At 37.8% G+C, this 17133-nt stretch overlaps 1 protein-coding gene across 1 annotated transcript in view; it reads left to right on the plus strand.

Moving 5' to 3' along the window:
• Positions 1–3310: 3310 nt before the first annotated feature.
• LOC105229041 (probable serine/threonine-protein kinase cdc7) overlaps positions 3311–17133 on the plus strand; it is a 95245-nt gene continuing 81422 nt past the window's right edge. Inside the window, exon 1 of the mRNA XM_011209095.4 lies at positions 3311–5678. Coding sequence (XP_011207397.2) covers positions 4773–5678 — 906 coding nt within the window. The 5' untranslated portion in view covers positions 3311–4772. The remainder of the gene's footprint in view (positions 5679–17133) is intronic.

Below are 17133 nucleotides of genomic sequence, written 5' to 3' on the forward strand. Positions count from 1 at the left end.
GCTTTGAGGTTTCCGGTGATTGCCCAAAATATGTATAAGCGAACGCCTAAGCGTATGCAACATATAAATGTATGGCCTTATAGAATTATGAGGTACACACATAACTGCATATGTATGTGTTATTAGTTGGTATGAATGGCGAGATCCATATAATGAATAATGAAATATTTATGTTTATATACAAGACAATTTATTAAAGTCTAAAAAGATGAAATAATATATTTAAGTGAAAGAGTAAAAAATTACGAAAAAGGAAATATAATAACAATATAATTTACCTAGGCAACTGTTATAAATCAACTAACTAAAACCCGAAAGAAAATTAGGAAAATTAACGATCACTAAATTGCGCAAATGTCCAAAGAAAAATATTTTTTTACTTTTCTGAACTTTTTAAAAATTTTAAAACGGTCAAGTAGAACTTTTGTAATCTTGACAAATGTTTTGAGAAAAAAACTTTCGGAAGCAAGGCCTTTAAAATTTCAATTTAAGCCCACACGGTTTGGATATCATATCACTAATTGAGCTATATATCTGAAAATAATTAAAATTTTGTCAAATTGTTCTAAAGACAAATTATTGAAAAGATAAGCTTCAATAATACACAAAATATTTTACTTCTTTCGATCATATTTTAAGAAGGTATTTTAATATTCTTCTTTCGATTTTCATACCGAAACACCTTCTTAAATTATAAAAATTGTCAAAAATACTATTATCGAAGCCCTTATAAAGAGAATTAAATTTATATAAATTAAATATGTGTCACTAAATATATTTATTTTTAAGCATAATATATATGTACATACAGCCAATCTATGAACATTTTGTATGCAATTAGAACTCTTCAGCTGTTATCCTTTGTATGTGTGTATTGGAAAGAACTCACTCGTCCTTGAAAACTTGCCTGCATCTACAGGTAAGACACATTTACGGCTGGCGGTTTATAGTGATTTGTTCGTGAATGCATACCTACATCCATAAATACGTACACACATATATACATATATGCAGATGTACGAATTATCTACACATATTTATAGCAACAAACAGGCTTGCTACCATTTGACATGTGTCCTTGCACTTATTACCTAATAAATACACACACAAGTCATTATGTATGTATTTACCTCATAAGTACATCCTTTTATATGTACATATATTTGTATTTTAATAACAGTGTGCGAAAAAGGGCAAAAATCAGTTGTGTGCAGCAAATAAATCAAATAAAAGTCGGAGCGCATCGACTTCATTGACATTTAGAGAGCAACAGGCTGAGTTTAAAAGAAGGATGCCACTTAATTATAAAAATAAAAAAACAACAAGAAGAGTCAGCTTAGCCTTCTTTAAACAATGTGATTCCGATCGTACAGTTTGTGAGGCAGCTATATGCTCTAGTGATCCGATCTGAATAATTTCTTTGGAGATTATAGCATTATGTTGGATAATAATCTGTGCCAAATTTCATTAAGATATATCGTCAAATATAAAAGTTTTCCACACAAGGACTTGATGCGGATCGTTCAGTTTGTATAGCACCTACACGCTATAGTGGTCTGATATCAGAGGTTCCGACAAATAAATAGATTATTGGGAAGAACTGGACGTGTGCAAAATTTCAGAACGCAGTCTATGAAAGTGAGTGACTATTTAAGCAATTATATTTGTAAACCTACTGTGTACCTATGTACCCTTGCGTTGTTTTGCAATAACCAACTGAAGATACAGTCTGATTTTTATACTATTTCGCCATTCCGGATGAAACATAAATTCATAACTTAAGCCAATACGGAACTGTCTTCTGAAAAAGGGAATTTAAATGCTTGATCTTCAAAGGAGCACTATACGATATAGCTGTCATACAAACTGAAAGAACGGAATCATGTGCTTGTATGGAAAACTGTTTATTTTTTCTTTGCTGAGACTAAGAGAAGAGACATATTCACCCAAATTCCGTTAGGATAGAAATGGACGGTGCTACCCTATCTTCGTGCTCTCAGGCGTCGGATATACGGCCCTCGCGCCAGTTTGGCACAAGCCTTATGGCCCTAAATAGAAAGTTAAAGGTCTATTAAACTACTAGCTCTTAGCAAGGCTCACATCGCCGGAATGATAGGTGTACTATGGACACTGTCTTATATATGCTCACGTGGTGAGGCTAAAGTTTTTGGAGGCCGCAATTTTTCAAATATCGAAAAATTTTCTACTTCAATGTCCAGCTTTCATGAAGCATATTGATTGCCATACTTTCCACAAACGCGAGAAATAGGTCGGCTCAATACATTTGTGGCTGGCTTCAAGCTTTATGTAGATATACGACGACGTTTTTGATCCAAATTTAGGAGTTATCACAACAGACAAGAGTCGCTAGAAGTCCAAGTGGAATTATCCGTGATCTCACGAATATCAGAGATCGTAGTATTATTGCATTGCCGCCTTACAAATTGACCGATCAAAATCAAGATAATGGTATTTTTATACGATTCGATCCAAGATTTTTATGTAGGCTAATATAGTTACGGTGCTGCCGAAGTTAATGTTTTTTCTGGGTTTTCTTTTTATTCCTTTTTCTAAAAGCTGAACTCAAGAACTAATAATGTTAGCCTTTAAATCTTGTTTATTAGTTCATTCCATTGATGTACGCACATCACCATCTTAAACTGAGCCATTCCGTTACCACAAAGTTCGCGTCTACTTCAGCTGAACGAACCGAGTTTCAAGGGGTATCACCTCCTTACTAATTAATATTCGGTTATACGAAAACCAGCAATAACCATAAAAAAGTAAAGCCAACAAGTGATACTCGAATATTCGGTCTGCTGTCGAACTAACAATTATACCTTAAAACATACCTTAAATACCTTTCACAGTGACACAACTACAAAATTACTTCATTTACTTCGGAAGTGACCTTCAGCTTTATTTTGACCGAGAGAAATGATTATCGTGATATTTGAAACTCATCGAGAAATCATTGTATAAACTATCGTATAATAAATATATTATATTATTAAGTCAGAAAGTCACGCACTTACTCCACTGCTCTTACATGGCAACTCTGTTCGCCTCCTGCCCAGCAGAACAAACCAGTCGATCGCACGCTCCAAAAAGAAGACAGGTAAGCAATGCACACACCTTTATGCCATTGTTTATTATTGTCTTTTACCGGCAAATAAAGCGAATAGCAGCGGTCAGCCGATCGCGCATTTACGCTCTGTATCTCGCTTGCTCTCACCTGAGCGCGGGCTCTCTCGCGCTCTAAGTCGGTAGAAGACAAGCAAGTGCTGAGCGAATTTTTTCCGGCGCGCAATGTCATTCAAGCGACTTCACAGCTGTTGCTTCCATGCGCTCCGACTGCACAACAAGCAGGCCGCCAGCCGACAGCCGAAACCACCAGCCGCCAATCGTCGTCTCCGGCGCTCACATGTGCGCTTAGTTGGTTAAAGTGCTTTTTGCTGATGAATTTGAATTTTTAATATCCAACTAAAGCTTGTTTGCGGCGGACGTGTGTGTGGACGCGAGTGCGCCCAAAGATAATAAAATAAATACATACTTACAACAACAATATAGCAATAAATAAATAAAATATTTAACAATACGGACACGCAATGTCCAAGTGGCAGACAAGTGGGCATTTTTCGGTTCGCATTTGTGATTTGTTATAAATTTTTTGTTTTTGTTGTTTTCAATTATGGAGTGAAGAGTTGCACAAAAGAAAATACGAAAAAAAGTGTACGGTATTATTTGAAAATACATAGAAAAAAGACTTTCTAAGTTTATTGATACAACAACAACAACACGGGAAAATCGTGGTAAATGCAAAGAAATTTGAAAAATTAAACAACAAAAGTGTTTAAAACGAATTGTGTGTAAAAGAATTTGCAGAAAGTTGTTGTAATTTCAGGGAAATTGTGAAACGGATTAAAAAAAAAATTATTCACAATATTATAAAAGAAATTGTTTTTATAAAATTATGAAACAAAAATTTTAAGTGTTTTTGTTGTACAACAAAAAAATTGACATTTATGAAAATTCCAACAAAAAATGTTAAATTCTGTTTTTCCCAAAAAATTTATTTTAGTGTAGTTTTTACAAAACACAATTTTCGACTTTTAATTTATGAAAATATTTGTAAAAAGTACCGTTACTTGCAATAAAAAAAATACTGAAATCAATTGTCAACTGTGTAATTGTCAAAATTTGAGCGATTAGCGTGATTATTGCTAGGAAATGTGCAGTTATAACAACACAAGGCTTCCGCACGCCCCTCGTTTGTGTGTGCGCCAATAACGGTTCTTGTCGGGAAGACCGATAAAAGGTAACAGGCAAATAATAAAACGTGAAAAAGTGTGTTTAGTAGCTAAACGCTTCCTCTTTACAAAAAAACAACAACAAAAATCAAAATACCAATAACAAAAACAACAACAACCATAAGCGGTAAACGCTGGTAAAGAGTGGCCAGCCAACGCACGCGTCATCCGCAACATTGGCCAGCTGTCGGGCAAATATTTGGACAGCACACACACATACAAACACATATGCATCTATGTATATATGTACGTACATATATAACACATGTGCGAATGTGCCAAAGTAAGTGACGTGAACGTGACACGAATGTGATTAGTGAGCGCTACCGTGAAACATCAGACCAAAATACAACAACAACAACAATAAGTGTAACTAGCGGACAACCGCAATTTGCATAGCTGCCACACGCAAGCCAATAAATAATATATACACTCACCCACACATACATACAAACACTCAATATGCAAGCATCACCAGCATCGCCGAGCGCCTCGCCGCCAGATTTCGATTTCAATCTGCCGTGTCGCTACTTCAAAAGCTCCTTCGCGCGCTCGCTCTCCATGTATAACGGTGCTGGCGGTGGCGGTGGCCCGGGCGGCACTAATGATATGCAGTGCAAGTCGTTGGATTTCGATATCGGGCAGTATCGCAAAATTAGCGCTTTTAATGGCAACAACAACACCACTAACAGCATTAGCAACAACAATGTCAATATGGAGTGCAACAGCCTGGAGTGTCCACCTTTGCCGCAGCGCCGACAAGTGGCAACCACAACGGCCGGCAAGAATGAGGCCAACAACAGCAGTACCAACAATAACAACAACAATAATAATAACGGCAGCTGCAGCAACAATGTTTACTTAGAAAGCGACGCCAGCAGCGATGAGCCGGCCGAGGAGGATGCCAAGCCGCCAGCAATACCGGCGCGCTGTCCCATTGTTGTCGCCAAATCAAAGTCAGCCGGCGCGTTGAATATGCAGCAACAGCAACAACAAATGTTGGCACAATTCAGGCATGCGGCGATTGCCGAGAATGCGAACGCAAGCGGGAATGCGGTTGGCAACGCAGCCACAGCCGCCATTCATGGGAATTTTAACAGGCCAATTAATCACAACACATTGCCGCCACAGCAGCAACAGCAACAACAACAGCAGCAGCAGCAACAACCGCAGCAACAATTGAATGGCAACGCAAATAGTGCCAGCAACAACAACAGCAACCATGAAGATGCGCTAAGCGGCTCGAGAGCTGGCAGAAGCCGCTGCAACAGAAGGAATGTTTGGCCTACAGACCGCGTTGACTCGCAGCAGCTACAACACCAACAACAGCAACAGCATCACTATCCATCACAGCAGCAGCAGCAACAGGTTTGTTGTTCAGCTTTCTTGCATTTTACGTGCCTCTAGACACACACGCACACACACATAGATATCTACAATTTATTCTAGCTCGCCTCCGTAGTCTACGACTGTGGCTTTGCGCTTGGCTTTCCTCGCCTTTGTGCGCGTTTAACGCGAGATTTTCCGCTGCGTTTTTAATTCATTTGCCTTTTTTCATTTTTCTGATTTTTCTGCGTACTACTCGTGTGTTTCTTTTTGTTGTACGAAAAAGAATGTGCAATAAATTTCCTTTTCTGGTGAAATCATTTCTATTTCACGTTTCCATGTCGCGCCGTGAAATGCGAAAAGTGGGTTTATATGGTGGAAGATATGCGGCGCGCTTCTTGCAGCGCGTACTAGAACAACTATGCGCTCCATTTAGTCGCTAGCGCTCACGGTAATACATAGTCTATAAAACGGTTTGGTCTTATAAGGTAGGATCTATGTGGTTGGTTTTCCGACCTGATTTTCCATAATTCAATGACTTCACTGCTCTTTTTAATTCGATTAATGTAATGATTACTCAATAATATGTTTGATTACATGAGCTTGCGGAATATTGCGTCTGTGTTGTCGGTCAACCAGTACCAAAATTGGTAGACCCTCATTTGTGGCAAGGTAGAACTAGTCTACTTTGATGAACATTTTTCTTTTGTAGTTATATATTGGAGATTTGTGTTATTGAATTGGGTCATCCGTACATAGTTAGAACTTAATGTTATGGACTTCTTTTTTCTTCTTCATTATTGGCGTAGACACTGCTTACGTAGTTATAATTGAGTTTACAACAGCGCGCCAGTCGTTCTTCCTTTTCACTCTTCGGCACCAATTTGAGATTCCAAGTGTACCCCCGTCCTTCTCCATCTTTTTTTTCCAAAGGAATGAAAGTCTTCCTATTCATCTGCTTCCCCCGGCGGACACAACGTCGAATACTCTCAGAGCTGGAGTATTTGCTTCCATTAGGATGACATGACCTAGCCAGCGTAGCCGCTGTCTTTTAATTAGCTGATCTACGTCAATGTCGTCATATATCTCATACATCTCATCGTTCCATCGAATGCCATATTCGCCGTGGCCAACGCGCAAAGGACCATAAATCTTTCGCAGAACTTTTCTCTCGAAAACTCGCAACGTCGACTCATCAGTTGTTGTCATCGTCCAGGCCTCTGCACCATATAGCAGTACGGGGATGATCAGTGACTTGTAGAGTTTGGTCTTTGTTCGTCGAGAGAGGACTTTACTTCTCAATTGCCTACTCAGTCCGAAGTAGCACTTGTTGGTAAGAGTTATTCTGCGTAGAATTTCGAGGCTGACGTTGTTGTTGGTGTTATTATTTACGACTTCGAATTTATGACTGCCAAAAGTGACGTGGGACCCAAGTCACGACTGCGACAATTGTTTTTTTGATGACAGGAGATATTTCCTTCATTCACCACCAGACCCATTTGCTTTGCTTCTTTATCCATTCTGGAGAAAGCAGAACTAACGGCGCAGGTGTTGAGGCCAATGATATCGATGTCATCGAAGTACGCCAGCAGCTGTACAATCTTGCAGAAGATTGTATCTTCTCAATTTAGCTCTGCAGCTCGAATTATTTTCTCCAGCAGTAGATTGAAAAAGTCGCACGAAAGGGAGTCGCCTTGTCTGAAACATCGCTTGGTATCGAGTAGTGGAAATGGTCTTTCCCGATCCTGACGGAGCTTTTGGTATTGGCAGATTACACAATCAGTTTACACAACCGTGTAAGTTTTTCTGGGATCCAAGTTCAGACATCGCGGCATAAAGACAGCTCCTTTTCGTCAAAGCAGCTTTGACATCGAGGAAGAGGTGGTGCGTCTCGATTCTCTTTTCACGGGTCTTTTCCGAGATTTGGCGCATGGTGAAAATCTGGTCAATTGTTGATTTTCCTAGTCTAAAATCACACTGATAAGATCCATTCAATTTGTTGACTGTAGGTTTTAATCTTTCACACAATCCGCTAGATAGAACCTTATATGTGATATTGAGGAGGTATATCCCACGGTAGTTGTCGCAGATTGCGGGGTCTTCCAATTGTCGGGCATGCTTTCGTCCGACCATATTCTACAAAGAAGCTGATGCATGCTTCTTATCAGCTCTTCACCGGCGTACTTGAATAGCTCGACTGTCAATTCAGCGGCATCCGTCGCATTTTCAGTCTTTGGTGGGATAATTGCTATTCGAACTTCTTCGTGATCGAGCAATAGAACGTCTGCTCCATCGAAATCAATTAGGTGGTCTCAGTACACTTTATTATCCACTTAATTATTAAATGAAGTTGTTATAGTACATTTTTCTGTCTAATTTTAAAATATCTACAACTTGTCGCAAGGAGACTCTTCACAAGTGTAAACAAAATAAAGAGAAAACTAAAAAATGTGAATAAATAGCGCATGCAACTAAATAGTTGAGTCCATTTCTCAACAGCTTTTGCTAATTTGATTTGTCGCATCTCGCCAGCAGCACCTTACACATGTCCAACACCCAAATACACTTGTGAGCGCACCTATTTGCTACTTCACTTTTATTTCCACTTAAAATGTCAAAGCAAATCAATCATATCTAATTAGTTGCAACACCAAAAATGTGGACTCCAATCAATGGCGCCGCGGTGTCTTATGGCATGCCAGCATCCGGCCACACTTTTCCACCACTGACATATAAATTGCGGCACCCCTTACTATGGCCTAAGTGACAAGCTACTCATATTTATCATAAAATGGATGTTTAAGCGTGTAAACAACAACAACAACAGCCGCCCGGCAGCCTGAATTGATTTATCACTTTTCACCGACTTTGACGTTTCGAAATTAGCCTCTAGCCTAATTTGTTACTGAAGACTAGTACTAACTACTAGCGGTATTTACTCGCATTTGATTTATTGGAAAAAGTGCATTTATTACCGTTTTGGTATGCCACATAATGTCATGGTGGCTAGCGATTAATCAGTGGATTAGTGGAGTGACAGGAAAAAGTTATTGGGTAAATATTCCAAAAAAAAATTTAAAAAATCTATAGCTTTCAAGAGTAACCATTTGAATATACTTAAAGTGTGAAGTGAAGTGCATGGAAAAAATATAATGGAAATTGAAATGTATTGAGAAAATATTAATATTAATCCATTAGAGGAAGTGAACAAAGTATAGGGTATAAAAAATGGTTCTATTTTTTTTAACCTAAATAACATTCAAAGGCAGCCAACTTTAAAAAAAAATTGTCTTCGCGAAACGAAAACTTTGATCATGAAGATCGATCCGACCAGGTCTTAGAAATCCGAAGGAACGTCAATAGCGCGTCTCTTAAGTTGCAAAACATAAGAGCTTGATATCTCAACCCAGAAAAATTATTATGTAATATTCAAGATGTGCATGGTATAGTGACCGCAGTTTATACATCGATATGATTGTACCGTGGGACGCGTAGAAACTATATTAACACTTTACAGATACATCGCAGTCTGTTCCCTGTTTCATGGAATTTGAGGTTTCATATCGCTGAATCCGATAAATGTACTTTAATTAAATCGACAACGATGTTTCAAAATAAATGATAGATAGAAAATAATTGAGGTTTTGCATTCTGCTCTCTCATGGCCACAAAGGCGTTCCAGCGTTTTGAACAATTCCAGGAGCTTGCCGGGCGCGAATGAGGTGATTTTATCCCAGTCCAAGTAGATGGATCCTAGAGCCTTGTGACAGTTTCCACTACCTGCTGGGCAATCTAGAATCAGGTGTTCTGGAGTTTCATGTACGATGTCGCAAAACTGCCAGTTTGCACAGGAGAATATGCTCATGTTGGACAACTGCTTTCTGAGCCTACAGTGCCCTGTTTAGAGAACTATTAGGAAACGCAATTTGTCTAAGAAGAGGTTAATCATATATCTAGGTTGTAACCTCCCAGTAGTAACTTGGCGTGGCGCATACCTGCTGCCAGTGGCGTTCTCGAAGCTGCCGCAGAGCGGGTTACTTCGTCGGCCAGCTCATTGCAAGCTACCCCTTTATACCACGGCACCTAGATAAAGTGTACACGGTTGCGAACTGAAAGGCAGTTCAGCCTTCCTATACGCTCCTCCACTAATAGCGATTTGACCTCATACGCTAAGATCGCTTTTCTTGCCGCTTGACTATTGCTGAATATAGCGATGCGCTGGTTGCGATAGTTGTGATGACTTGACTCATAGCAAAGACTTCTGCTTGAAAGATGATCGGAAAACGTCTCATAGGTTGGTATCCGGTCCCATAATGGTTGCCCTTAATGCCTTCCGGTGTTTTCGAGCCGTCACTGTATCACTGGATAGTGCTGCCCCTAAGTAGTAAGCCGAGCGTGGAAGTACTCCAATCCGCCTTACTGCCGAGAATAAAACCAAACTTCTCTGTAAAATTTACCCTCTTCGTAACACCGTGCCTTGGAAGAACGGCCAGTGGTGTGTCTTCCCCTAAGACCATCATTTGTTAAGACGACATTATCTTCCATTTGCCAAAACCCTCTGCTGCCATGAGCAGCATGGTATGTGTCTGCTTAATCACTAGATGGAACGATTTGAACTCCAGTATAGCTTCAAGTGCTTCTGATGCCTAGTAATTTGAGCTTTTTAGACAACTCCCTGCCACCAAGTATTAAGGGCCTCAAACCCGGAAGAGATCTTCGCTTTATAAACGGGTCGACAGCGGTTATTCATAGTCACCATAGTCATAAGTGACGAAAATATACACAATCCGATGTAGAAGACATGTTCTACAAGCCTGTACTAGATTTTGCATATTATGGTAGAAAGCAATAGGTTTCACATTTGAAAAACTCACATTGAGTAGTTCTACACTTCAAGAAAGCAAAAACAAATTTCGGACCATTGAAGATGGCATTTCTCAGGAAAATTGCAAAACTACACTGTTCATATTAAATAACATTTTCAAAAACAAAAAGACTTATATATAAAACTGATTCAAGAGTTGGAAACAGCTCTAGTACAAGGGTTTTCCAATAAGAGAGATATGATTTATCAAATAACCTCACAAGAAATGGCCTAATAGTGTTTAATCACAACTTCTTGGAGGCCATTTAATGTCACAATTTCTTGAAATAATCGAATCTTCAAACTTGTCTCGCAATAATCCGTTTGTTGCACGTGCTGTGTGGCACGTAGCCCCGTCTTGTTGGGACCAGATATTGCCAAGATCAACTGCTTCCAATTGCGGCCATAAAAAGTTGCCAGCAACTGTGTCATAAACTTCATTTCGAAAGAAGTACGGGCCGATGATTCCACCAGACCTAAAGCCACATCAATTTGTCAATTATTTGTGAACTTTCTTTGCAACAGAATCAACAGTTTTGTTTATTTACTGCATCACTCTGATGAGAGTCATCATCGGAGAAGATGATTTCTTTAAAAAAATCGTTTTCAAGTTGTGCCAAGACATAATCAGTAAATTCACGACTTTTACGGTAGTCCAATGTCTTCAGTTTTTGAATGAGAATAATTCTATACGGGTGCAAGCCCAAATCCTTTCTTAAAATCGGCCATGTTGTGGTTTGAGACAGTCCCATCATTTAAAATGACCGTAACGACACTTATAAATCATATTATACCTATTAGAAAAACCGATAAACAGATATGAAAGAGTTCACAGAGTTTTGAAAAAAAATGAAAAAGTTCCCTTTATTCTTTAAAATGCTATATGGGTACTTAATGCCTTTTAGAGCCAAGAAATAATATTTGTTTTACTTCATATACAACATAAATTCATGTACTCCATATACGAAAAGCCACCGGTTAATTTCAAATCAACAAATGTCTACGTTCCGGCGGCCACTTCCCGCACAAAATTGCTTGTTACAATTTGTTTCGGGCAACAGATCTCAACCGATTAGATAACCGAAGTAAAATTCAACACTTTATTATCATTTCATTAAACAAAAAACGACTTAAACCACTCAACGAAAAACGAAAACTCTTGCAAAATTTCTTTTTTATTAAATAATAACTCACTTACTCTATAAAACGAGTGAAATCAGCTTTTGTGGCAATTACAATACGTTAGAAAATTTATGCATTCCAGTGCGTGTTTCGCACATTCAACCCTATCGCACTCACCGTCGTCGCCAGTCAACAACATAAACTTCAACTTTATCGCCGAGTGATTAAACGTTTCGGAATTATGACGACATCGGCCGACATCAACGTCACTCGCGTGCGCAGCAAATGCCAACTGATAAACGTAATGCGCCAAGTGGAAAATCGCGAGGCATGCAAAATTCCGCATTTTATTCAAAATGGAAAAAAACCATAGTAACAATAACTACATGCCCGCCAGTCAAAATGTCTATAAAGCGCGCCAACAAATTGTTTGATTGAACGATATGAAATGCATTAAAAGCAAAATTTAAAAAATGCAAAAAAGAAAATTGAAAATCTTCAAATAAGTGGAAATGCTGCGCTTTAAAAATATGCGGTTTTTAATTTCTTTTTCAATATTTCCCATGTGTGTTTACATTCGTATGCGACGCTGGTGATTACTTATGGAAGTAGATATACATAAATGTATGTATGAAAAAAATTTTATTTTCCAATAAATTTCGAATCAAATAATAAAACAAATTGTGCAATTAAAAGACACTGATTTCAAAGGCCATTAGCAGCTTTTTGTCTATTAAAAAAATTCGAAAATTTTTTATTTCGTTACACATATGTATTTATATGGTTTTTTGTTGTTATTTTGTACTTGGCTGGTATATGTCTATAGTGTGTTAATACTGACGAAAACGCGAAAAATTAGTAATTAAGTAAAAATATGAAATTGCTAGAGGAGGATGGGGTCATGTGTAGAAGTTCACGCAAGTGAGGAAAGTTCTCTGATCGCCATTCACTTGGGAGTGGCCAGAAACGATTCTTTTACATATGGCTCAAGCAGCTCACGACTTCCGGTCTTTGGCCAAGTATCTTCTGGGTAGCCTAAGAACATCCATTTTAAGGTGAGCTAAATTGAGAAGGCGAAACATCCTCTACATAGGGTTGTGCGCTAAGTTTGGGATCCGCCACGTAAAAAAAACACCCAATGAAAACTTCGGCTATAATCGCGTAAGCGGTGTCTACGCCAATTAAGAAGAAGAAGAGATAAAAAAAATAATACAAACAAATAATAATAATTATTATATACTTACTAATATGAGCTAAAAATAGTAAGAATCTGTTCATAATTCAAACTAAATTCTTAGTTTATTCTTAAAAGTTTATGTGGTCCTCCTAAAAGTAGTCCCTCTTGGCCCCAATACTCTTTTGCCAACATTTTTTCCAAGCTTCGAAACAGTTATTAAAATCAATTTATGTAGTAACCTTCAATTCGCATAGCGATTCTTGTTTAATTGACGCAGAAGGATTTCTCCGAAGCGGTCGTTTCAGTTTGTCGAATAGCCAGAAGTCACATGTAGCTAAATCAAACGAACACAGTGGTTGCGACACGAAGTTGGTTGAAAATTTGGCGGGCCTCTGTTTACGAATAGATTCGTGCAAACAATGCGAAACATTCAAATAGTATTCCTTATTGATAGTATGGCTGATTGAAAAGAATTCGGAGGTCACTACATCTCAAATTAATTTTTAACCTGCTTTGACTTGTTTTTCGGCTTCAGCTCATCTTTCCCACCAAATTCGGCCGATTGATCGTCTGTTTCCAGGTCGTAAGCATGGATCCAAAACTCATCGCCAGTTTCATGACATCATAGTAGTCGGAAAGCATTGTTTCACAGACGTTAAGGCGAAGCAAACGTTCTTTCACTTTTCCTAGGCCCAAATGGGTTTCAGTGATCCTTCCAGTATTCCAACAATGCCAGTAAGATTTCAGACTGTTAATCGTCGATTCTCAAGCAACAATTCCTTCATTTTATATATGTTTTGATCATCAGTTGATGTTGATGGCCGTTCACGACGTAGTTCATCATCAACGTGATCTCGACCACCTTTGAAAAATTTGTACTAATTAAAAACACTTCCTCCCGACAAAAAAATATCACTGACGGTCTTTTCCAATCTTTCCAGACTAAAGAAAAAAATGAGCTCGTCAAAATACTTCCAATTTCTCGAATCTTCACTCAATCTGTTATTCATAGTAATAATAATCTTATAGAAACCCTAATACATTCTAAAAACAACAAAGTTATAGAAGAAGAGACTTTTATTTGTGTAACATTATTCAAATATTAAAACACGCAAATAAATTTCTTGTAAAATTCAGATAGGTTCAAACTATCTCAAAATCCATCTAATCAGGGTTGCATTGTCGTACTTTTAAGAAAGCATAATTTTACATAAGTCAGTATACAGATTTATAATATCTGTAGGCACGAAATAATATTACATCAATGACAGTTCAATCCATTCACAACCACTAGTTATCGTAGAACCCAAACTCTCCACCTTATATGACCTATACTGCCAGCTATCTGATAAATTTTCAGTAACGAACGTATTTTTCCAAATTTGTTTCAACATTGAAGGTAGGAAACCGCTTTGGTGAAGCAATCCACCGACTAACCACGAAGTAAAATAGTCAATATTCTTTCATACGACTTGTTAAAATATTTTTACGGTGTTAAGTATTTAGTAAACAAGTGGGGCAAGCTCAATATTAAAGTTGGAATATTTTAAAATCCTGTTCCTTCAATGCATTTTTGTATCAAAATAACAAAGCTCGGGTCCCTCAGTCCTCAGTTATATATTACGAACTAATCTCCCATAAGCTGAAAAAATTATAGGTTATGTCTAGCACCAAAACATATATAATCAGTAGTAATGTTGCTTAAAACATTAGATAGGTTAAATTAGGTTAAGAGGCCATTCATAACAGGTATCTCACTTGGATAGCTTAGAACGTCGGTCCGATTTTGTAACTAAAACTCTTCTATATTAAATCATAAGACCCTTACAAATCGGCAAAGCGCTTCGATACTATCACAAATTTGTTGAGGCGGCTAATCTCAGTTTCGGCGATGTTTTCTGTTTCGCCGAAGATAATACCGAGATGTTTCAGCCTTAGTCTTGCAAAGACTGGACAATACAGAAGAAAATGCCAGTATGTTTCCACCTCACCCTCCTCCATCCAACTTAGACAACTATGTAGTGTCACACAAAATTTTAAACTTTACCGCATATATTTCTTTTGGATAGTGTGCAATAAGAACCACTAGTGGAAAAATATAAAATTTTAGAGGCCTCTTTTAGAAGAGCAAAATAATGATTACATAGAAAGTGAGCCGGATAGGTCTACGTCAGAATGCAATGGATCTGGTTTTGACTGTTGGGAGAAAATTTTGCGCTACAAGGATAAATTTTACATTGTTCGATATAAAGAGTTATTATATAGTTATTATATTACCCAATACTAGGTAACACCATACATGCATTCGGTTTATTTCGTGAACCATTTCGAAGAGTAACTTCACTATCGTCGGCAACGATCAGCGAATTTTATTTCAATTGTTGGACAGGCTGTTTAGCGCAGAAATAAAAAAAGTTTCTTCTTCTTCTTATTCATAAATATAGGTTTCGAAAATGCAAGGCAAGTTGCTCCTATCAAAGCAAGCAATATTTTGTAACCAGCCCTTCTGTTTTTGAGATAGCGATCTGAAATTTCTCACAAGTTCTTACCTCCCCAAGAAGCTGATCCTCTATTGGAACCACCGATATGGGACCACCTTAGCATATAGCTGTCATACAAACTGAGCGATTCTTGTATGAAAATCACTTTTATTCGAGGAGATATTTACACAAAATTTGGCACGAATATTTGCGTAAGATAAAGTTATAATCTCGCAAAAAATTGTTCACATCAGGAATAATATAGTATATATGTATGTAGTTGTCATACTATATAACCAATTAAGAGCCAGTTCTTGTAAGCAATATTTTATATTTGTGAAGGGTATTGCCGAAGTTAAATTTTTTGTTGCTTTTATAAAACTTGTCGCACTGTGCAACACGCCACTGAATTTGCAAAAATGTGGCTAATGTCGCCGCAAGCGTTGCACTTATCAACTTAACCGCCACAAAACTGGCTCGCAGTGCGAAAAATGTACAAATTTGTACTACAACAAAAACGAATATAGACAAAGTCACAATAAGCAATGTTGCCACGATTTTAATTTGAAATCGAAAAAAAGTGTATGGCTCTATACACATATATGTGTGTATATATGTATGTTTATAGTTATGTATGTATGTATGTATGTATATACATATATGCTTGCTGTCAGTAATTTCTTTTTGCTTTTGCAGACTTTTCAACAAATCACTTGTTGTTGCCTGTTTAAGTTTTCGGTTTATGCATTTTTTCCATACTGACAAGCAGCTATTCATTTAGCCAGAGCCAGCGCACTACTGTCTGTCGGACCTTGTTCCCAGCTATGCGCCGTTATGCAGCCGTCTGCTCAACATTGCGTATTTGTCGGCTTGAATTTGTGCAATTTGCACTTTTTGGACATTCGCAAGAAAACGTTTAATTCGTTCAACAATTTGGCGATATACACACATACACACACACGCCTGTCAACGTGGCATGCGGCATGTGGCAACAATTTCGATTGAAAAAAAAAGTTTAGTATTACCATTACTGCGCGTATTATTAATATTTGTTTATGTTAACAAGCGTGTAAATAGTCATTGAAAGTAACGGTCACGTTTGCGCCGCGCATTGCAAGTTTAAGTGTTTGCTTTCTCCGCGCATGCGCAGTCGCTACCGTGCAACAGGCCGGCACTAGGACATTTTGAAGCATTTTCAGCCGCTTTTACAAGTATTATCTGTACATAAGTATGTAGATGTGTAGGTAAAATTTGTGTTGAGTGCATTTGATGGCAAATTGGTGCAAGTCTACATGTTTTCTTCGACTTTTGCATATTTCTTTTTATTTCAAATACTTTCCGGCAACACTCATAAATTCGCAATAAAACGCACAGCTCGCATAACTGCCAGCAATAATCGTAAACAACACGAATACAACAACAAACTACATTACAACAACAGACTGTATTATAACAACAAGCTGTATTACAACAACAAACTGTATTACAACAACAAACTGTATTACAACAACAAACTGAAACACAACAACAAACTGTATTACAACAACAAGCCACGTATGTTTTTCGAATGCGTAAATTGGCAATAAACATTTCAAAAACCGTAAAAAGTTGGTTCGCATTGGCGGCCTTAATGATTTTCGCCGCATGCAACCGCTAATTGATCAGTGGAGGCGCCACACTAAGCTCACATACATATTATATATAATACTTAGGTGTTTGTGTATATGTAGAGACACATGTGAACATATTGTGTAATTAAAAATGGGAATTTTGATTGATTTTGTTTTACTTGCTGACTTCTTTTGACTTCATCTCTGCAGAATATATTTTTTTTGTAAGAAATAATATAAAGCT

This window comes from Bactrocera dorsalis, chromosome 5 (assembly GCF_023373825.1).
Source record: "Bactrocera dorsalis isolate Fly_Bdor chromosome 5, ASM2337382v1, whole genome shotgun sequence".
Taxonomy (NCBI): domain Eukaryota; kingdom Metazoa; phylum Arthropoda; class Insecta; order Diptera; family Tephritidae; genus Bactrocera; species Bactrocera dorsalis.